At 35.1% G+C, this 24,808-nt stretch overlaps 1 protein-coding gene across 10 annotated transcripts in view; it reads right to left on the reverse strand.

Annotated features, from left to right (window-relative positions):
• LOC105152941 (latrophilin Cirl) overlaps positions 1-24,808 on the reverse strand; it is a 476,845-nt gene that overhangs the window by 268,421 nt on the left and 183,616 nt on the right. For all 10 annotated transcript variants that reach the window (XM_087406038.1, XM_087406030.1, XM_087406032.1 and 7 more), the window contains one exon: positions 16,623-16,754. In XM_087406038.1, coding sequence (XP_087262164.1) covers positions 16,623-16,728 — 106 coding nt within the window. In that variant the 5' untranslated portion in view covers positions 16,729-16,754. The remainder of the gene's footprint in view (positions 1-16,622; positions 16,755-24,808) is intronic.

Below are 24,808 nucleotides of genomic sequence, written 5' to 3' on the forward strand. Positions count from 1 at the left end.
ATGTACATAGAAAGCAATCGCAGATTTAATATATTAAATTCTAAAAAAAAATATTCCAAGATTAAATTAAAATTTTTAAAAATAATTCTGTACATTATATTTCTTATTTATCTTTTTCAAGTAGATATTTGGCTAAAAATTATATATAATTAAAAAAAACAATATCTATATAAAAAAAATTTCCTCATAATCGTTTCCTCCCTCTCTCTCTTCCTCACTCTCTTTCCCCCTCTTTCTCTGTATCTATCATCACTTAATTTCCAAGATTTCTTTCAGATTTCTTCATTAAACTCATACAGTATTCATCCTCGTGAATGCGACTAATTATCTTCGCGCGTACTAATTATAATGATTACAGGATCTTGCAAAGCACTTTCGTACATGATAATCATTAATTTTTTTTATAAAACAATAATCGCAATAAAGAAAAATAATAGAATTACAAACGATTTCTCGTTACAAATTGTAGAAATTAATCTAAAGTGATAAAAGAGAGAGAGAACTTGTTTACAAGAAATAAATGCGTAACATAGTATTTGTTGCAATCGCGTTTCGAAAAATAATAATACAGCGAGACATGGAGCGACTCGCCCTGCTACCTGCTTGTTCAAATATTTGCGTATGAATGATGGTGCGGCGATTTTAAATGAGCGAGAGCGCTGTAAAAACAAAACAGCAAGGTCATAAAATATTTAAAATGTATTATACGATTGTCACCTTCGGACTAATATTCTGCCGAAGGTCGATTTTCAAAAAGAAAAAGGAAACATATTGAAAACATTCGGCACAATAGGCTATCGGATATTCTTTTCCAAAGTAGAAAAAAAATTCAGTGATTGTTATCCTCTTGTGTCATTTGATTGTATGTACCGCCAATAAGACTCATAAAATTCTCTCTTATTGCCGTCATTTCTACACTATTATTTCTCCTAAAAAAAAAAGACCATTAAAATTCAGAGCAATCAGCCAGAGTTCTGTGCCGCCTGTCGGAGAGTCAAAGGATCATCTAAAAAGCCGGAGTTTCTAACCGAAAACTGAAGAGATGGAATCATATGAAATGAATATACACTAAATATATACCGTATATACCCTACTTTTTTTTATATTTTAAATTAATCGATAAACGAAGTTATTATTTTACGCTTTATTTTGTAAACTAGACGTCGCCGAAGTCATTCGAGAAAATGTAGAATAGAGATATCGTTATCTGAATCTTAATTGACAAAAAAATCTAGTTTTGAATGTTACATCTTTAGTTTTATCTACTTCACGTATCTCCCCATATCTGTGCACATTCACATACATGCAATGTGTGAGATCTCAATAAAACTGCAATCGTTATTACACTGCAGTCACCGGAAGAATCTCGTCGTCTATCTATATTATTGTCAATGGCGTAAATGAGATGTCGATCGATTCCATCGTAAAATTCAGCGATCGAAAGATATTATCGCGAAATGATAGCGCATCAATGAACCGCGATGAGAATAACTTTCGCGGATTTATCTCTCAAAGTAACATCGTGATCGCGAAAGGAGTAATGTACCTACATCTTTGACAATCTCTCGTAGATACAGCGAGTTTATCTACCTATAATATGATTCATAATATTAAATTATGCTATGACGGTATTAACATTATAATATTTTAATATAAGTCTAAAATAATTTAAAATAATCTAATGCTCTAATATATTTTCTTTATGTTTTTGCACTATTTTTTGAAAGGATTAAAATTATCATAAATAATAATATAAATAATATTAAATTAATATTATGTTTATATTATTATCAAATTAAATTCTTATGCCACGATATTCCATGATGCTTGTTATATTATATGTGTCTATTTGTGGTTTTATAAAGCATTCACATTTTAATTAGATCATAAGATAAAATCAATTTTAAATATTATATTATATAAAGAAACATTAAATGTTAAATAATGAAAAGTGTAATTCGAAATATATCTATAGATTAGGATATTACTGAGTGACTCTGCAATTATAATATTTGCGTATCATAAATGAAAAAAAAAAAATATTTTCATGATTAAGGACGTTGTAGGCAAAAGGGTTAACGTAATCTATGACTACCGTTTAATCTGATTCCGAGTTGCAGTTATAGCAACAATCGCGCGCACCACGTTTTACACGTTTTGAAGTCAGATACGACCTGACCGATAAGCATTATTCGTTGGGTTATATCCGAACGTGTGCATTTGTATTAACTCCTGGTATTTGCGTCTCCGTGCCCCATCGAACGCTCGCCTAGACCCACGACATCATAGTGTTTCGCATTTAATGCACCGTAAAGTGGGGTTACTTTGTGGCCGCGCTGTTAATATGAGATTTTGCTGGAAAGAGTAGTAAATGGCTTTTCATGTCGATATTAAATACAACGACGAGCTTGTTATTAATGTTAGATATAACCAAACGTGACTAATGCTAAACTTAGTTAATTAATAAATTTAGTTAATATCAAATATAACGATTATGCTATATATCTAGCTGGTACAAAATAAGTGATAACAGACATTGTTAACATTTATAATATTCTATTCGATCTATTAAAAGAATGACGTTTAATGGAATTTAATATTAAAATAAATATATCCATTTACTGTGAAAAATTGTATTAAATATTCGAAATATTTCAATTTATTTTACTAATTATTGTAATCATGTATGCAGAGAAATATTCAAAAAATAATCTTAACTTTCACTTTAAATATAAAATAATAAAGATTCCAGAGACGTACAAGAATCAACAAAATTAAATGTTAAGATAATTAATGAATAAAAATTTGTCCATAATGTAGCAAGCATAATTATAGAGAAATTAAAGTTCAGTAGCGCTGATTGCATATTCAATGCTGGTTTTCTGCTAAGGGTAACACTGGCGAATACTTTCCACGCTTTAACGATTTCGCTAACATTTTTCTCTTGCTTGACGAGCGATGTAATCTTCGCTTTGTCCGCCGCGAAGTTCAAGCCTTCGGCAAAATCAGGATGTCCAATATATCGAGGCGAGGGCAGTATCGTGTAATACGCAGCGATACTTTATCGAGGTGCTTTACACTCGCTCGAACAAGCAGCACCGGAGTTTACAAAGCGGTTTAAAGTTCCGCAACGGTGAAGAAACTCCGGTTTAATTTGGCGCGCATTAATGCGCCCGCGAGAACTTCACCGGAAACTTCCGTCGCAGCAGTTAGGCCACGCTTTTTCTTCGCGCATCTTTCTATCGATCAGATGATGGAGAGAAGAGAAAGATGAGAACTTTGCGAGCAAACCGATATACAACTGTTATATACAATAGACTGTACCTATCCGTTGACCGTGTAAAAATTTTATCAGTTTTAATATATCATACCGTTACAGAAAGAAAGATTTTGCTGAGAGAAAAATTATCTAAAATTTTGCTGGACATAAATCTGAAAATAATTTTGTTGGAAACTCAAACCGAGATTGCTAGAATATCAAAATTTTTTGCAGCATACTTATCATTTTTGAGTTTCCAACAAAATTACTTTTAGATCTGTTCTAGCAAAATTTTAGATTTTTCAGAAAAATTATTCTTTCCATGTAGAAATTGAAACTGACTTGTTCTCTTCTTAAATGAATGTTATATTAATAAATGAAGATACGCGATTTTCAACTGATTCGTTAAGTAAAATTATCTGCAAAAAATTGCAAAGTTAAAAAAAAAAAGAATAAAAAGCAAAAGCTGTTGGTATTTTTCATCTTTTGTACAACAGCTAAATAACATAGTATGTCGCTTTTTTTAATATGCCAGAAATAAAATTGAGTATTCATTTATTCCTATAGGTATATTTTTTCTTCGTGCATCAACTGTTCCCCGTTTAACATAAATTCAAACCGATTCAATACTTGCAATGTCTGTTCTGTGATATATACTTCGATAGGTTAATATCTATTGCAGTATTGAGTCGCGCAGAGGAATCGATTCCAGTAGAGACAATTCGAATTCACCGACGACAACGATGCTATCACAGGGAAGCTCTCGGATTTCAATCGGAGTCCGCGTCGTGGACGAACGCGCAGCCAAACGTCGAGGGAACGTCAGAGCGAGCACGTACACGGCGTGGTGCTTACACGCGGATTTAGCCCCCGAAAAGCTTCCAAGCGAACCGTACACGAATATGAACAAACCGACGCGCCTCGCCGGGAAAAGCCTGGGGGTTGGCGGTTACCCCCAGAGACCAGAGAGAAGGATAAGTGAGGTGGGATGGTTTTAGCTTCTCTTTCTCCTGACGCCTCGAGGGGTGAGTTGACTTAACAAAAAGGTCTCGAGCAGTGCTCGTATGAATGTTAACGAGAACGCGATCGAAAAGAAAGGAGAGACGAGGGTACAAAGAAGGAAGTGAAATGGATGGGAGGCGATTTTAACCACGGATACGCAAATAAATCGGGTCAAGAGCGCGGAGGTAAGGCGAGGCAGAGCGCTAAACGTACAGATGAAATGGCAAGGAAGATGAAGAGTGGTTTTCAGGGAGCTGAAGGAAAATCCGTGGAAGAGGGTAGAGCATTACGAGAAACAATGGAACGATCGGCCAAAGTTGTACGGAAGATCGTTTTATTATCACGACTCGCCCCCGTTCACCAGCCCCGTCTTAATAAAGCCGACCCGCATTTTTCTCGCTTTTTAGCGAAAAGCTGCCCGGCCACCCGCGCCTCCTCTTCTCTCTGTCTCTTTAAATCCTCCATTATCCTCCTTTTATTGCTCGCGTCCTAAACCGTGGAAGTAGTTAACGCAGACCCAATAGAGCCGAACGTAATCTATTAAATAGATAACGCCACCTCCGTTTCTCGTCGGACTTGGCTCTTTTATTCCGTGTTCTTCGACGATTTCCACACAGTATAGTCAAAAGAACGCAATAAATGCAGCTTAAAAAAAAGAAGAAAAGATGAAGTTTATGTTATCAGAAATATATGTAGCATTACATTTTTTACAAGAAAACAGAATAATGAAATATCCAATTATAATTATATGCAAGATATTGAAATATAAATCTTGCCGTTTTTTTCATGGATTATAAATGAAAGACATTTTAAGTTATTACATTTTTAATTATCTAGATATAAATGAAGGAATATTCCAATTATATTCGAATGCAGAATCTCTCTCTAGTTCGAATATTTATACCTGATACTTATCATAGTGGAAGAAATGGGAGTATCACCAGAGAATGGAAGGGAGTGAAAGCCGGCGTCGGTGGCTTATTCCGGAGTTATTTTTCACGGAACGTTGAAAAATTGCCGTCACTCCGAAATCGGAAATCGATTACATCGGCTGATTCGAGACGCGCGGGGGCAAAGCTGATGGTGCTTCTAGCTTGCTCGCCGACGAAACGCCATCGACTTCTTCGAGGTGGGTAAGGGATGGATTTTCGCTTCTTGACAAGGGATTGACGATAGATAGAGTCGTACATAAATCGTAGTCACGAGTCGATGAGACGACGGCGAAGCGAATTAATCTACGTGAATAAAGATTTTTCATGAGAGCCAAAAGGAGATTACGCTCGTTGTTCGCGATTTGTGATTCGAAAACGGTATATTACCGGTATATTTGATTCCGGTACTGTTTGGTGAGTGATTTAATATGCGCCGCTAACTCGTTCGAATACGCAAAGTGCATATGAAATAAGCGCGATACCCCGTTCGCTAAGAGAGATATGAAAAGAAAACTGTGCGCTTTGTAGATACGTACTCCGTGTTCTATGCATGCGTTTAATCTCTGCACCGACAGAAAAGAATAATAATACGTGATTTTATTTGACAAAGAAGTTTATGAAAGATATAAATAATGAGAAACAGTTATAAACTGCGGAAAAAAATATTACTGTTAAATTGAAACGACGCGTGTTGAATTCGCATACTTCACATAAATATGGATCTTGTTGAAGTAGATCACATACAACCAATAAAAATTTCTAGACTTAACTATCATTTCTAAACACAGAAGTTATAGAGAGTTCGTAATTTTTCAACTAGTTAGTAGTATGCAGAGGTTTGTAATTTTTCAACTAGTTAGGAGTATGTTAACAACTCTAGTATGCACAAAAGAGATACTATTCTTGTTTTGAGTATAACTTTTTTTTCTCAGTTTGGACAATTTATAATATCGCTACAACAAAATTAAAGCTAAAATACATCAAGTTTTATATCAATTAATACAAATTATTACTTCACTGTTAAAACCTCAAATTTGTGCAAAAATAATAAGATATTTAAATTGTTTTGAGAAAATAAGACTTAAACTGAAGAAACTCGACTGAGAATTACGGCAGTAATTACCATGACACGTTGAAAAATTTCGTACACAATTTAATTGTACATACATAAGTAAATTTTGTATTCATTCTATAGAACTATGTATATAAATATTCGGAAGTGAATTACAACTCTCTTCACGGTACATCTATAATAAATTATAACGCAGTAGTATTATCTTATACCCGGCATTGTTTCAATCAGAAAAGCATGTGAAAATTGATAAAACGGCGTTAGAGAAATAATGGAAGTACGATATATGAGAAAACACGTTCACATACATGTATATATCACATACATGTGAACGTGTTTTCTCATCTATATTGCATTTCTCTTTGACCCAGGTTTTCATTATCTGGTTAACGATGTCATAAATGAAGCCCATTGAGCGAAACACATCAGGTTAAGCTTAACCACAAGTTAATCAGATAATGAAAAATCGGTCCTTTATCTGTCTATCTGTTTATTATATGATAAACAGTAAAAGAAATTTATTTAATCATAATATTATTTAATATCATATAATAACGATAAAATTATAAATTTCAACAGATAAATTTCGCGCCTGTTAGAATTAAATTCTACAAATTGTACTGCGTGGAGAAAATATATGTATACGTAAGTGAAACGGGAGGAAACAAGAAAAATGGCAATATACATATATACGAAAAAGGCTGGATTTTCAATTACATTCAAATGTTCCGTTAGCTTCGCGATGCGAATAGAAAACAGCAAGAATTCGTGTGGCTCGGTATGGGCAATCGTTTTCGAGCCTCTCCCAAAACTAGGTCACGTACGTCGGAAGTGAACGTTACCCGAATTAGGAATCTTCACGCCATTTGTCACTGATAGAATTTGTGCCAAGGGAAAAAATATCCCGCTGTATCGTATGTTTTTTTTTGTTGCAAACGTATTTACAATAAAAAATGTACGTAATACTTTTTTAACTGCGATCTTCTATACATAATTAAAAAATGTTTAACTACTGTATCAATTGTAAATAATAAATATAGAATTTCACTGAAAAAAAAGATTGATTGTAACAACTTAGATAGTAAAATATGGTATAGCAATTTTATATGGCTGCAGCAACCAATCTTTTCTTTCAGTGATCTGTTTTATTTTCCATTCTTATAACAATTTCAAAACAACGATATACAAAGTTATTGATTATTATTAGGATAAAACATTCTCAATTTATTCCATTTTTGAAAAAAAGTAGTGATAAAAGCTCCAGAAAAAAACTTATTAAAAGAAATTTTTAAAAATATGATAATGTTATAAAAATAAATATTAATTTTTAATCAAACCGTTTTTATCTTATTTTTCTTTAGATATAGAACATTTAATTTGTGTTTTATACTTATGACCAAGGCTGCAATACAAGATGAGAATAATTTAATTCTAGTAGAAAAATTTGAGTAATCAATTTCTGGATGTGTAAAATTATATAGCGATACCTGCGTCTCTTGCGCAATATATCCGCACTTGATTCGGTTTGCTCGAAAATTGAAATCAAGATTGATTCGAGAGCCATCACTACTAGCGAGTAGTCTCACGGCGCGAAGAAGATCACGACAATCTCTTATTTTCCGCGCGACCGATCCATTCGGCGCGAATTGGAAAACGCGAGCGGCAAGTGAACGAGATTCCCGCTCGAGCGAGGATGTTGGGTTTCGTTTGGCTACATTCCATCAGTCTGGAAAGCACTTTTCATACTGTGAGGAGAAACTGTGTGCTGCACTTCTTCATATCGAGAATATCCGACAACTTTAACTTCAAGATTTTCGATTCTAAAGTAGTATTTAAATTATGTATGTATAATACGGCAAACAAATATGACAAACCGAAATTTGTTATAAATTTAGACGTATCATTCACGACACTTATTTTTTCTTTAATATCTCAATAGAAAACAAAACTTTAATAATTCTCTTTTAATCTCACCATTCTACGCTAAAGTGCTCCATTCTAAACGTGGAATAATGCACGCATAAAAAATACATCAAAGGTTCTTACTTAAGCCATGAAATGGATCGATCTAATTGCGAATCATGATTTGTTAAAGAAGCTTTACTGTTAAAGGAAAACTTGATCGTTTCTGTATTAATGTAATGAAAATGCACGGATTACCTCTTACAGAAAAATATAATTAAAAAGGCAGGCGCTCTATAATTAATTAACTCATCGACAAATATTGCAAAAAAAATCGTGAAAGCGCAAACTATACTTACAGAAGCATATAATTTATCTAGACGTATATCTCATCTTTTTTTTTTTGTATAATTAAGAATATTCAAGATCAAACTTATATTGTATCAAATACATTATCTATGATAAGTGTGTTCTATCAAAAATGAAAATATAATTCGTAAAATAAAGAAGAGATACAATGCATTAACATTCAAATTAAAAAATTAATAACGAAAATTTTATATGTGGATATAATTGTTCTGTGTTAAAATCTTATTTGTTTTTGATGCTATTAAAATAGAATAAAAAATAATTTTAATTGTTTACAGCGACGTATTAGATTTCTAAGAATATAAATTACATACAGAGTCTCAAAATTCGGTGTCTGTGAAGTTAGCACGGCATTTCTTTATTTTTGATTTTTTGATATTAAAAATGCAGAACATTTTATTATTTTTGAAAAAACAGTAGTACAATGGAGTGCTATCAAGCATTGTTTTTTAAAAATTAATAAAATGCCATGCTAACTTCACAGACACCAAAATTCGCGATTCAAAATACTGTAACAACATAATTCTTGAAAAATGACGTAAATAATATTCACATAAATTTTTATTATAAGCAATAAATTTTTAAAATAATAAAAATTTAAATATGACTACAGATTGTTTAGATGGTTACATCCACACATGAGTCGCGCGTGCAGTAAATTGGTGAGCACCTTATCTCAGAAACTATTGTTTAAAATACAAATTTACAAATAACTTTTTTACTCAATTTCTTGAAAACTTTTTTGAAAAGTCGCAAATTTTGGGACAGCCCGTATATTCAAATTTATAATCTCATCGCGATTCGTTTCCGTTTCGCGGGTTACCAGGGCGCGAGGTCGAGGCACTTTATCGATTGCTCTCTCTTATCTTTGATGTTACTCAACACTAAGCTCGCTACGTCGAATCATCGCGTCACAGGCGCGTCACTCGTTTAAATTTAGACGAGTGGCGTCGTGTCCGCGCGTCCGATCGCGTGAAACTCATTGAACTCGGCGGAAACGGTGCAAGAGGGTTAAAGCGTCGAGAGCGAGGACAAGAGAGGAGAAAGAGAGGACGAAACACGGGGCCGCGTTTGCACGTGGGTGGGAATCAGATTAGTCACGTAGCGGCGGTTACGAACAAGGAATAACGCGGAAGGGTGATCGCCGCTGTTTGTACACGATGGTTTCAGGAACATGCATAGCAAGCTCGTAAAATGGGGGCTAATAGATAAATATTGGTTGAAAAAAACAAGAGATCTATATGTGTTGTAAACGTGGAATCTAAAAAAAAAAGATAAAAATAAAAAAGAATAAAGATGGCACTGAAGATAAGAAGAGAAGACGAAAACGAGAAGACAAATCTTGACTAAAAGAGAATAAAAAGGAAAATCGACGGTGTGTAAGAAAAAAAAACTGAATAGTAGGACGCTAAAAAAAGAACGAATGAAAAAAAAAGAAAGAAAAAAAATGAAAAATATAGGAATAAAAATAAAAAGGAATAAGGCAAAATTGGTAAAATTGGAGTTCGAAAGAGTAAAAAAAAGAAAGAAGCAAAAAATGGCAGGGAAAATCGTGCAACTGTCGATATATACGTGCTCGAAAAAAGAAAATATAAATGGCTCAAGACGCAAGAAGGAGAGGACGCGACGGTGGATAACGTTGACGGAGGGAAATGCGAGGTGAAGAGGCGAGCGGGCGAGGTAATGCGCAGTAAATTGGGACCGCCGCGTGTTGCCAATGTGCCACAAATCTTCGGCAGCAAGGTCCGTCACGAAGCACCTTACGACGGAACTTGTAAGGTCCTCTGCAGAGTTGGGTGAACGAAGAGAAGTTCTCGATTCGAACGGAGACAGACGCCGGGGGTTGCCAGAGTTGCTGCGGACGGTCGTTTGCTGGCAAAACGTCGTTCCACAGTGAAGACCGTGTTCGCCGGCGGAACGACCGTCGGAACAACAATAGACGTTGGAATTATTTTGCTTATCTCACCGACGCCATATATTCGTCGCATTGACGAAGCTTTACGGTGGAAGGAAACGTGTATAGCTAGCGACATTTTCGCATCGTGAACTTTGCCCTCGTGATCCTTCGAACCGGCTGACATTAAACTCGCTTGTCTCGAAATGGTAAAATAAATATCGTATTCGATATTTTATTCATATTCAATGCTTTATTTATATTTCAATTCAAAAAATACGATGGATTTTTAATCGCAATTTTATCTTGCAAATAAATACCTCATAAATCTAAATGTGTAACATTGATTTTGTCATTTCACTAAATTCCATTAGTATATATGATATATGGATTGACTTAATTTGCAAATATTGATCTAATTTTTATTAAATTAGTAAAGTTGACGTGAAATGTAATCTATTCGATTTGACTATTTGCAGTTTGATGACGTTTTCTTCAATTTCAATTTCGTCGTATTAGTATTTAACAATAGTATTTATTATGTTAAACTGGGATAAATTAAAATATTTTGATAACAGAAATGCATTTAGTTCTCCTGAATGAGCTTTAAATATTATCAATATCCCATTAGTATTTAATTGCGATATTAATTTGCAACTTGTATCAAATTTATATTTCACTTCAAAATACGTATTTCTCTCATTAGCCCATTTTTTAATAGAATTTAAAAGAAATAATGAACGCGTATTATTAAATTCTTATATTAATATAGCATCGTTCTTCAAAAAATTTATCGTACAACCACAATACTGATCAATACGAGAATAAAATTTTAGTAAAATAACGCTATACTTCTTGTATTTTCATATCATAATTCATAATATTATTGTATCTACTAATGTTAAAAATGATTATCGTTCTTGTTCTAATACGTTGTATTCAAAATTATATGTACATTAACATAATGTACATATAATTATATTAATATAATATTTGAATAAAATATACGTTTATTCATGTAATAAAATACATTTAAAATGGACTTTGCGCTATATTTACCGAATCTGATATCAAATATCTTAACACATTTCTCCTAGCTTCCCTCATTTTTTAACATATCAAATAACGTAAATGCATGCTTCAAGGTTGCTCGAGAGAACCGTGAGAATTTTTCCTCGAGGAATCTATCTCGCGGAGAGAAACTCGGCCCGCCTCGGGGACGCGACGCACTCTGTAATCACGCGTTGATTATAATTTTTTATTTGTATTTTTATTTTTATTATCTCGATATTGTGCCGAGTGTATAATAGGATTACCGATCTATCCAGCGTAAATATTAATTACCCAGAATGCGCCACGGCGATGTAAGTGGCGGCCATAAATTGCCCGGCAGCACCTCCCTCTTACCGCGCATATAAATCCTCGTCGTCGTAGAACGACGGCAGAGAAGAGGAGAAGAGGTGAGATCTCCCTTCATGGCGTATGTCCCAGGTGGTCCACAATGTCAGTGGAAATATAACGCAACCTGGCAACCGTTTACGACAATTATGGCCAATAGCGAATTACCAAGTCACGCAAATAGCTAAACGTTCTCGACATAAAATGATTCATATTGAAAATTCGTGCAGAATAGTTATATCAGTAAATTATAATCATTGTAATTATCATAATGGTGATAATATTAATTTTGAAAGATCTTAAAGCTTAACTGTCACCAAATTTTAATCAATCTTATTATTTAAAAAACGAACAGATAATTTTTAATGTCCGATAAATTTTAATTTTACAAATGGAAAAAAATATTCTTACAGATTGAATCGTTAATCATTTTATTATATCGTCAATATACCAAAATTCTATATATGATTTAAATGCGCGTGCAATATTTACGAGCGATTAAAATTTGATCGACTGATTTGATAAATGAATCCAATTGAAATCTAATCTTAGTGTTCTGCTATAAATATGATGAGGTCATACTGTGTTTGCGATTAGTGAGAATCGAAAATTCTGTAAAAATTCTTCGTAAAAATTCTAGCAGCGCAAATGATCGCGGACGAGTAGCCACGAATGAACTGCATCTTTCGGCGCCGCTTCGATGCCGCTGCAAATTTTATCGCACATTATTCGCGAGGTCAGCCCGATCAAGATCATCCTTCCTGCCGTTAACTAACATTTTACGACGGCTTATAATTGTCGATTACAAAGTGGCGGCTATTGAGGTTTTATGTAATTTTTCGAAGAGCCGGCACATTTATACGCCAAGAGGAATCATTTTCAGTTTAACGACGGGCGGAGCAGTAGTAAAAAGCTAATTGCTGAATAACTGAAATGATGCGCGTATACATGTTTAAAATGTTAAGGAAGAGAGTGGCGAATAAAGATGCGGAGAAGAGTAAGAATTTTAATACTTTTCACAAATTTTATAATTTTTAAGGAAATTAAAGATATTAAATATGTATTTATCTTAAGCGATTTAAACTACAACGAATTACGATAGCTTTAATTCTTATATATCTTCTTTGTAAAATATAAGAGAGAACTTTTCAGTAACTATACATATATATATATATATATTTGTGTGTGTGCATAATACAATCATTTCAAGTAATCAATTTTTTTTAATGAAGAGTGAATTATTCTGTCTATTTTAATTTCTCTCTTAGCTCTTAATATTAAAGGTATCTGTAATATTCTCTCGCGAAATTTAATATGATCCATCAATATAATATCGCATTTATATAATTCAGTTTAATTTAATTGTATTAATTGATCTTATCGTTATATTTGATGCTCTTTTTCCATTCATTGTCAATCATTTGTCAATAATTCCGGACAATATTTTAACTAAAATAATATATTATTTTAAAATTATTAATGTCTATATTAAGACATCTAAATTTTTAAATATTTTTAATATATTTTATAGTCATATATTATCAAAAACTAATCTCATGATAAATACAGTATCACTATATTCATCCCATCGCAATTATTTCTAAAGATGCGCATTTACAATGCAGGAACTCGATTCAACGTAAGCGTTGCTAATTCTCCGCCACTCGATTCGTATCCACCACGACTCCGCGATTCTTGAAAATGCAGTTAAGAACGGTATCAAATCTACAACATCCTAACTATCTACCTACTTTTGAGAGCACATAAAGCCTCTTTTGAGTCCCGGCGGTACAACGCGAACGATTCTGACTTATCTGTCGTTTGGGTTACTGCGGTTCTTCCCCACACCCGCCTGTATGCGTGCGTATACGTGTGCGTGCACATATGCCTATAACAGCAAAGGGAGTAGAAGGAAAGGGAGGCAGAATGAAGGTAGAATACTGGAAACGCAACTACGATAGCTGCATGGATTAGGTGCACTGAGGTGTATGATAATCGCACAGGAATAGAGAGGACACGTCGTCTCTCTCCAACCCCGATCTTCATCGTTTCTCCTCCTGAACCTCCTCCTTCTCCCGTGTGTCTCAGCCGCGACCCCTCTTGAACACGTCGCTCTGAAATTGCTCTCGAGATTCCGTCGCTCGTTAATGCTCGCATGCATTCTGTTCATCGTTACATTCTAAACCTATCGGGCGCTAGCCAGCCCTTTCTTCCTCTCTTCCTTTCACTTCATCTTCCTTCGTTTACGCGATGTATTCATCAGACATCAACATACCGCGCTTTGCTTTGACTAAGAATATCTCTAAATATGCAGGTGGCAGTGCTTAGAAAATCCCCCAAAAATTTTATTTTTATAGTTATATTTTTTAAATATTTTAAATATATGCAGAGTTAACAAATAATAAACTTTAAGACTTCTGAGCAATATATTTTGTTTTTCTTTTCTGGTAAACGATTTTTAAGATAATTATACGTGAGAAGCTGAAGCCACCTGTCTCCTTAAAGATTAATAAATTGTAATGTATCGAGAAGTATTCACAAAAATTAATGAAAAAACTGTTTTGTTATTTGTATGATTGAAATTTTTGTAATCGTTCTTCGATAAAATAATCGTAAAAAGAATTACGTTTATATTTTTGTAATGTAATCTCAAAAACTTTCATGTTTCTCATTTAAATATTAAATCTAAGTTTTGTAACCATACCGTGAACAACGTCGCAGATATTCTTTTAATAATATTTTTTTTTGTTTTCTCACTGAAAAACCTTGGATTTATGAACAGAAAATGACGCCCCTCGCGTATTGGGCCGCGCCGGCTGGCGTACCTCAGCAATGCGGGTTTTTCTTCAACTTCCGCGATCAGTTACACGTCGTCGGAGATTGCAGCTGGGCTCGCACAGTCGGGCTAATATGCGAGAGAGGAAATGGTCCCGAGAGAAATTTGTAGGCACTGCTGTCGACGTCTGAACAGATTTCTTTTCGACAGAGTACCCAAACCCTCAAAAGTCATTCTCGTAACTTTCACTTTCACGCGTATGCCTCATGAAAGTGACGATGGACTGACAAAAAATACAAAACCGAAATTATAAGAATGTACGAAGACACGTATACACAAATTGGACAGTTTAGAAATTCTGTATGTCCAAAAATTGTCAACGAAACGATAAAACGATCATCAAATCGACGCACATATTATTTTTGGAGCGTAAAGAGATATTCCCAGGACGACATACGTATTTAAAATCATAAGACGTCTGATGATTTTAGATTTTGTGGTGTATAGTTATTTATCACTCCAAGAAAATACGTTTTATGTATAAGTTCACGTCAAAAATACTTTAAATTAATTGTAAATATAAATATTAAGGTTCAGAACATTTGTTAATCACTCAAGCTATTTGAACACATATTAAAGTGTCAGTATATACACGGAAGGAACGATTTTGCTAAAGTATCCAAAAATTTAGCTAGATACAAATTTAAAAATAATTTTGTCGGACCATCAAAATAATTACGTAAGAATCTCAAACATGATGAACAATGCTGCAAAAAGTTTTGATCTTCTAGCAACCAGTTCCAAGTGTTCAACATAATTATTTTGATGGTCCAACAAAATTATTTTCAGATCTGTACCTAGTTAAATTTTTTAGAAATATACCGTTTAGCAAAACCATTCTTTTCATATATAAGAAAGAAGATATTTTAAATGTATTGTAGACTATAATGTGACATTTTCTCACAATTTATGTCAAAGATATTGACTAAGTACTTAAAAAATGTAAGATTCTTGCTATAGAAGAATTACTAAAAAGCTTGCAACATGGCAATCATATACACACACTCGTACATACACATATACATACACGTCGACGAAATCTCCTAAATCAATTAACACGAGAACGGTTTAATTCTACGAGCGTGCTACGGTATGTTCCTGGACTTAACATGCCGGCCGAAACCTCCCATCTATCTCACAGGGTTTTCCAAGGTTTACGGCAACAACGATCTTCCACCCCCTGCGCATACACGTCATGGCCACTTCCACCCTCGTTATTAACCTCTTCGAGGCAACTTTCATCCTCTGTTTAAAATTTGTAGGAGAACATACACGCTAGAGTCCATGATAAACTCACATAATTAAGTTTCTAAAAAATGCGACTGAAATAATAGACGATCAAAGACAATGAATTCGAATAGAGTCTTTTATCAGATAAATAATTCACCTAATTAATAATACACTGACCACTAACGCAAAATAATTTCGTGCTCGTGCACAGGCATGTTTTTCTTTCCTTCTGCAGTGAAACATAAAATTTATGTCTTTTGATTTCTAGCAAGTGACAACTCCTTATAACTCAATTAACGCCTTACATGCTCGTATTATACACATATATGTACGTACTTTGACGTTTACTTTCAAACAAGGAATCTTTTGAGAAACATTCCGTTTGCCATTACAATTTCCCGAAGCAAAGCCAGCCAGCCAGCCAGCCAGCCACAATCCTGCACAACGGTTGTAGTCACCGATGTGACAATTTAAAATGTGCTCGCTGCAAAGTTAAAGAGAACACGCGAAAGGCGGCGGGATGCAAAACTGGCTTCTGCCTGCGGCGCGGCGAGTCGCGACTTCGCGAGAGACTCTACGAGACGTGCCGCGCGTAAATATCCGCACGCGTTGTGGCCAGTTCCTTAATTGACGCAAGGATCAAGGGGGGAGGGGGGGGAGGGGGGGGGAGGGGGTTACCCGCGGCAAGGAACCGCGATCCGAAATCGTAAATACTTTCTCGCACTCACCTATATTTCGTGCGACGACGGCGCAGCCGTTGGTTAAGAACCACGCAAGTAGCAGACTGCCGAGGATCGGAGCTCCTCCTTTCCGTCGACCCTTGCGGCACTCCATCGTGAGGTTCCGAGCTCCGACTACGCCTGAAAGCAGAGAAAGAAACGATCACGCTCTGTGCATTGGGGCGTGCTGCTTCGCCGATGGCTCTTGCACTTCGCGCCAACTATGTGTACGCTCACCCCGGAATGCATCGCGATTTCCGAGAACACATACGTTCGGTATGCCAAGATTGGACGCCGCCACGTTATTATTGCATTTACGTAAATCGTACACTTTATCAGGTGACCATCCTTACGTTCTCTATCTTGTTTGTTCTTTTTTTTTTGTACAGAGACGCGACTTACGGTCGCGATTACGTAGAAATCGCGATTCAGGCCATGATATCATACATACTGCGCACGTCATAAACTAGATTAAAGTATAGATAGATATGGTGAATAGATATAAGTATTCGGTATACTGAATTAAGAAAACTTGCATGTTGTGTATGAAACAGATTATTTCTCGGCATAATTTTTCTTATCTTTCTAAAAAGATTTAAAATTGCATAGAAAGAACGGTTTTGTTGAAATATCTAAAAATTAGCTAGCTATAGATTTGAAAATAATTATACTAATCAAAATAATTATGTAAAACACTCAAGCATGATAATGCTTTAAAAAGTTTTGACAATTAGCTTGGGCGTTTAATATAATTATTTTGATGGACCAATAAAATTATTTTCAAATCGATATCTATTTAAAAAACAGTGTTAAGATACAATTTTCAGATATTATAATCACAATCGTATTATATAGCATCTTAAAGATGTCCGTTTTAACGATTACTTTTCAAATAAGTATTTTTTAGCTGCTTTTATACAGATTAAAAAATCGTTTTTTCCACAATTAAAGTATAAACGATAATGTAGTCTAAATTAATTGATTTATGCCAAAAACGAAAAAAAGTTGGAAAATTACAGTTTTATTAACCTCGACTTGTAACAATATTTGCTTTACATACAAGTTTTATACTTCGTACATATAAAACAATCTTGATTTTGGACACAGATTATATGAACAAACAATATTGAGTTTTTAGAATTAGGTTTAGATACTTAATATGAAAGTAAATAACTAGTTAGACAATTTGTACGTATGTGTACGTACAAATATTGATGCAATAGTGTATGATGTGTCAACGTACATCGTGTGTATGTAAGTTCTACTAAATCGATAAAACATACGACTTCAGGAACCCCTGAAGACATTATTGAAGACAATTTTAAAATAAAAGCCTACTCTAAATACGATCCTTAGACACTTCAACAAAATCGTTCTTTCTGTAGGTTCTTCTTCAGGTTTAAATTATTGTATTAATAGATTCAAATAACTTTATTGATTGCCTCATATTTCAAGTACGTTCCGTTTTGCGTTTATAATCATCATTTGTAATCATCATTTGTCCTTGTTTAATATGTAATAGACAACAAAGATGAATTGATGCTTACAGCGTGTAAATATGAAAACGGAATGCACTCATTATTTTTTAAACGTAACGCGTATGGCATATGGTTATGGATCGCAGTTCACCACCCTAATTCATCTTGTTCCACCCATTGCACAATGCACACTGTTTTTATTCAATAGAATCGCGCCGTGTTCGCGGGGTCTGCAAATTTCGAAACGCTGACACCAAAATTGTTTTCCTTTTTCGCCTTCGTTAACCTACATTCACGCAAACGCACACATATTCCCAACCCCTTCGCTTCACTAGACGCGCGGATTAAGCTGATTTATAGTGTTTACCGGTGATGCTCGCTCGATTTTGCAGCGTCGCGCGTGCGCCTCGTCGACCTATCAGTTTGTCGAGAAAAAAAAAAATGCCATGCAGAATTGCGAGGAAAAAGAATGTGAGAGTCGCGTCGGGTCGCCGCCGAAGGGGGTAGCAGGTGACTCGTGTGGATTACGCGCGGAAGTGTGCATTTTCGCTGGCGTCGCGAATGTTAAATCTTAAGTAAAATACGTATTATTTACGGTAGAATAGAACTGACGGAAAAGAGATGAAAAATAACACATTTATACAAAAGAGCGAATAAATAATAGGGTAGAACGGATCTTTTCCATCTATTTTTCATGATAATGTTTGTTTCTGAACAACATATACTGAACATTTAAAGGTCACTGCAAAAAGATGTTGTTTGTTGTAAACATTATATCACTTTAAAGGTTGAAAGCGACGGAATAGTTCAGCTCTACTCTAATCGTATATCAAATGCTTTTTATTTAAAAAATATTGTAAATGCAAGAAAATTCAAGGTACAATAAATTTTAAGTACATATCGATACCTTTAATCGACCGAGAATCAAAATCGTCTGATCTTTGAGAAAAAAAAATCTAGAGGTAGATAATTTTATCTTCTAAAAAATATTATAAAATTGATAGAATTATAATGCTTCATCAATTAATGTTTAGAATAGTTATTTAAACTACTCATTAATATAAATATTATCAATGATATCATTAATTGCCCTCTCTTTGTTTTAATTCTGGAATGTGTAAACGTTTTTTCACGCAGCACTTTGTAGATCGAACACATTGAAAAAAAAATTCAGTAATATACGTTTCAATATACATTTTAAATCTCAAATATATTGTGTGTGAGGTTTCATAAAAAATTCCCATCAAAATCTTTCGGAAAACTTCTAATTTGAAGGGTAAGTATATCGCGAGCCAACGAGCAGTCGTCTCGATTATGACCGAGGAAGGAAGTTCATCGAGCCGCAAACCACCACGTGCATCACGGCGGACCACTTCACAGATTGCATCGGCTGGATTGCAGCGGTGCATTTCCGCGGACGTGGAAGAACAGCGACACGAGATATCCTGGAGTGCTGCCAGTTCGTTTCGAGCGGACCGCGTTAATTTTTCCGACGAGTCTAATTAAGTCTCCCTTCCGCATCTCCTTCTCATCTCCTCTCGCTTCTCGTTTTCTCCTTCCTTCTTGATGCCGCTGGCATTCAACACTTAATACGACGAACGTGGAAGCCACGTAGCAACGCGATTATCGCCGAAACATCTGTAAACTCCCGGTATAACGACGATAATTGAATGCGCTGGCTGTCCCCTTCTCTTCCCTTTCGTTAGTGCAATGTGCACAAACGTATCCTCGCGTACGTCCCATGCATTACGCATAATTAATCCGACGATGCTATCTTCTCTAACCTTGTATCCGCGCGTTCATCGCGCGAATAGAATCGGCGATGCGCTATTCTCCTTTCATCAATGTTGCCCTTCCTTTTCTTCCTTGCAACGTACCGCAATGTTACGTACGATGTGCATGCGTGTGCCGATACGCAGTACACCGCGATAATCGCGATAAGCTCGATGACAACGCGATTCCCATCTCCGAGGTCGTCGCGGTCGAAGGGAGAAAGATCATTTATTAAAAAGGAAAGGGAAAGAGTAAGAGCAGAAAAGGATATATTTGCCCGACACAATCGAGCGAGTAGTAAGGCGACTATATCTTTTTTTTTTTTCCTTTAATACTATTTCGCCGCGGATTTTTCAGATCGGTAATCGAACGCTTGGAAAGAATTCCCAACGACGTACTTCGCGGTGAACCTTCGAACGTTCTTGGAAATGCTTTTATCGTTTCCGAGCTATCGCCATGTTCCAGCTCTCGAGTTATAGAAAAAAAAAAAACGTTCAAGTGCAGCAAGATGCTTCCCGTTGACACCAAAATTATATACCAAAAAATATAGAAATAATAATAGAGCAAGTCATTTACTGGAATAAAATACTTATCGAGACGATTTGCTTGTAAAATGTTCTCGTAAAATGTTGAAGGAATACTAATTTTCAAGATATAGTATTTTTGTATCTTTATTCTTCAATTTTAAATTTCTAAATCTTTATATTTTTGTTACGATATTTTTATTGAAAATCTTGCGATATTTTAAAATATACGCGAGAATCATGTACTGAAAAATATTTCTTTATTGAAAAAAAACTTATTTGTGTAAAAAATATTTTTTTTATTATGAAAAAGATAAAAACAAACTCTTTACGACACAAAATCACATTCAATATTATCCATTATTAATATTTTAATTCAAGAAATATTTTTCAAAAAAAATTATTAGTAAATTTCAATTCCCTAAAATTCAAAAAGATTTCGTACTTTGGAAATGGAATCATTGCAAAGAGCGATCTAAAATATAATAATTATATTAACATATTTCTGGGATCCCTCATAACAATTTTCCAAAAATTTTCCAATTTCCCAAAATTTATAAATGAAGACACTTGTAGCATTTCACATTATTTTATGATCCTTAAACTATAATGACAAAATGTCAGAAGTAATTTTCTATCATTTAATCGCATTATTAACACCTTGACGAACGTAATTATAGCGACGAAAGTTATTTAACATTATTTCTCACATAAAATTTCAGTAAACGAAGGACGCATCCTGTGTCGTACTTAGAACATAATAAATAATTCAATAATAATTTCCACATCCCGTCGGACTGTGTCAGGACGAGAGAAGTGACGCGCCGCCGTCGCTGTGCCGCCACCACCACCGCCGTCGCCCGGATGAAAACATAAATCTACATATTATTAAAGCAGCGGCGATCAAAGCGATCGAAATAATGCAGATTATCAGAAAACGCCGGTGCTGCAGCAATTTCTGCAGGCACTTAAAATCATTTCGACGCCTCTCGCCGATGAATATTGAACAGCCACGCACCTGCCGGCCGCCTCTCCCCTTTCCAATCACTCGTCTCCCCTTCATCCCCTCCGGCCATCCCCGTCTCCCGTTTCGCAATGATTTCGAGCACGAACTCGTCCATCATTGACGATCCCCCGCGCAAAATGATGCTCGCAATGAACTGTGCGATTGCGAGAGCACAATGAGCAAGGGAGAATCAAAATTATTTGTTGAAAATCACATTATCGCGTCGGCGGAGATACAGTATATATACGTGACCGCGACCTCGCGAGTTTCAATTTTACACTCAGGCGCATTTTAATGCACACCGCGCAAAGCCCGGGGCACCGATCGGCGCGCAATTAAAAATAATTGACGACGACAACGAGCCGATGTTATGGGCCGGAGGCAACCGCACGAGAAATTAACTCGCAATTCTCTCTGCGGAAAATCCGCCGCGAATCTGGCTCGTCGAACGAGATCCGAGTTTCCCAAGAATGCGAACGACGCGCGATTTGCGATTTGCTTACCGTTAAGGCTCGTTTCTTATCGTTAATTTCTTGAAACAATATTGTGAATAACGACGAAATATGTTGTTTTATACTCGAAAATTTAAACTGAAAAATATATATCTGAAACGTACCCAATTTTTTGTTTACATTAATCTTTTAATTCTCCTCGCACGCAAAATCATGAAGAATATGTTATAAAATTCCACGCGATTCACGACTGAATTGAAGTTGTAGCGTTGAATCTTTTATGCTAACTCACTCAAACTCGAAATTGATGCTGCAATATCAAGGTGTCTTCAACAGAATCATCGATTTCCGAATGTCGCCGATACATCCCTTTGTTTCAATCGCGAGAGCTTCGAAGGAGCAGCTACAAGAAATGGATGCAGGATGAAGAGAAGATCGTGGAGAATGAAGAGGAGGAAGCAGCTCGGTTAGCTATATATACACTGTATGCGAAAATGTCGAGCGCAATTTCTGAAATTCCGTCGTGTCGCTTCCCCGTGCTACTCGAATGCCGCCTACACTCGTCTTCTCTCGTCCCTCTTCTTCCTTCCCCCCTCTCTCTCTCTCTTTCTCTCTCTTTTCACAGCATCGACCTTTCTTCCGCTTCAACCTCGTCTCTGTCTTGCTTCTACCGGAGTTCATCGTGAACAGATATCCTCGGCGCGACACGACGCGACGTGAAACTGACACGATGCTTTGAAAATTTCAACAGGCGATATCAGACTCTGTAACCCGAACAGGAGCCAAATAATACGAGCAGCTTTCAATTTGATCTGTTTTCATCTTTATTAGATTAAAGATTTGTACGAGTTAAGTTATTAACAATTATGGAATAGTAATCGATCTGGATATAATTTTGTAACGTTTTATTTGGCGAAAATAATTACACATCGAATTATATAATAATCGACACATAATGATCAAGTAAGATTGTTAAGAAAACGTTTTTCGAATAAATAGAATTGATATCGTTTCATTTCATTAATTTGAATTAATTTTCATTTTTTTTAAGTCTTTTATTAGTAGGAAATTGGGATATAGCCAATTTACATCGATAAGATTTTCATGCACATGTAATATCAGAATCGGACGAAATACAGTCGTCGCTATGAGGATCGTGCAGTTTCCACGATTCGTCTGGAAAATGCAAATTCGTTACCTACGGAGAGAATGCAAATGCAAAAAATGCAAATTCGATATCTTCGACTTTGAGAACGACTCTCGCAACGGAGACACCTGCTGGAATCCAGTAATACCTATTTGAAATTGGACGCTATTTCAAGCGTGACATGGATGAGTTTATCGAATGGGCGATGTGGCGAAGACTCTTATTGCTTTCGTGCTTTCTATAGAACAGATACCCGTGTATGACACGAGCTTTCAATCGACTTAAAAGCTATCATCGCAATGTATGTCATAAAATTTTAAATGACCGTTTTTCAAAGAAAACGTGTAGAATTACAATGGCCTTATCAAATATTGGATTATTATAAAATTAATAAATATTATATTAAAATTTGTTTCGTCATAATACAAAATAGTTTGAAGTGAATCATTAAGAATTTGATATCATACAAATAAACATGTTTTGTCAACAACGTTCATTGACAAAATAAAAAAAAAGCAGTAGAATAAATTTAATTCGCAAAAATTGGCATAATGCAAATTGACGATAACGGAATAAGAACGGTATTGCATTCTCGTTAAACTTCAGACACAAGAAGTTCAAATTAAAATCGCGCAAAAAGTCAGGCTCTCTCTTCCAAGATACACGAAGTAAAATTAGAAAACTGTCAAATTAGCCTCGATTCATTCGCAAGGCGCGTATTTACCGTGTAAATAACTTCCATGGTATTTCGTGTAGCTTCGTTCTGGAGTGCTTCGGTGAAGCATAAAATGATTATGAGCAAGTACCGTAAAGCGCCTATAATTTCAAAGGAACCGGGAGGCCGGGCAGTCATCGGCCTTAAGGAAGAAAGTGGACGAAGGAACGCGGCTGCCAAAAGATAGTGGACGACGTGAATGCCTGCGGGCAGACTCCGCAACTCTTTGCGTTACAGTTTCCATTAACGAAGCGATTAACGTTAATTTATGTAATACAAAAGGGCATATAAAAATTACTTCAATGTTCTGCAATACATCTTTCCAAAAAAATGATGTATGGATTATCATAAAACAATGTACAAGAAATTTTTTATAAAGATTTCACTGTATGTATTCAGATATATATTATATTTAGAAAAAACTGAAAAAAAAAATTTGTTAAAATATTTATAAAAATATAAAAATATTATAAAAATTAAAAATACGAAACATTATCGCATAATATTATAAGATGGAAAGATTGAAAAATAGAACAAAATTAATGATATTAAAGATGTATGTATAATTTCATCTTGCGAAGGAAATAAAATTAGAGCTGTCAACTCATGTCTGACTAATAAATGTGATCTCGTCGTGAATGTGACGCTCAATGCACTTAAGTATAATGAAGTGCATAGGTTATCGAAAGAGTGATATATGACTAAGTAGCTTTTTTTTCTCTGCTCTTAGCTCTTTATTGATCTAGCAAGAGTGCCGAGTGTAATAAGTAATGGAGTTATAAGCAAGTTAGCTTATATCTCATGATAGAAACGTCAACCAGTAATAAGTAACATACTTTCGCTTGAAATGTCAAGACATAAACCGTCTTCCTGCTAACATCATCGATTTTATCATCGACATGATATATGGATCGCAAGCAATGCAGCATGACATGGTCCATTGCAATATATAAGAAAATGTAAGGAAATTATTCAAAGAAGATTAATTTGTAATAATAATAAATAGAGGTTAACATAGAATTAAATGTACAAAATGCATATTTTAAAAATACATAATTTATATAAATATAATCATTCTCGTCAAAATTAAAAAACACAAA

Source organism: Acromyrmex echinatior, chromosome 4 (assembly GCF_024713525.1).
Source record: "Acromyrmex echinatior isolate Ae372 chromosome 4, ASM2471352v2, whole genome shotgun sequence".
NCBI classification, from domain to species: domain Eukaryota; kingdom Metazoa; phylum Arthropoda; class Insecta; order Hymenoptera; family Formicidae; genus Acromyrmex; species Acromyrmex echinatior.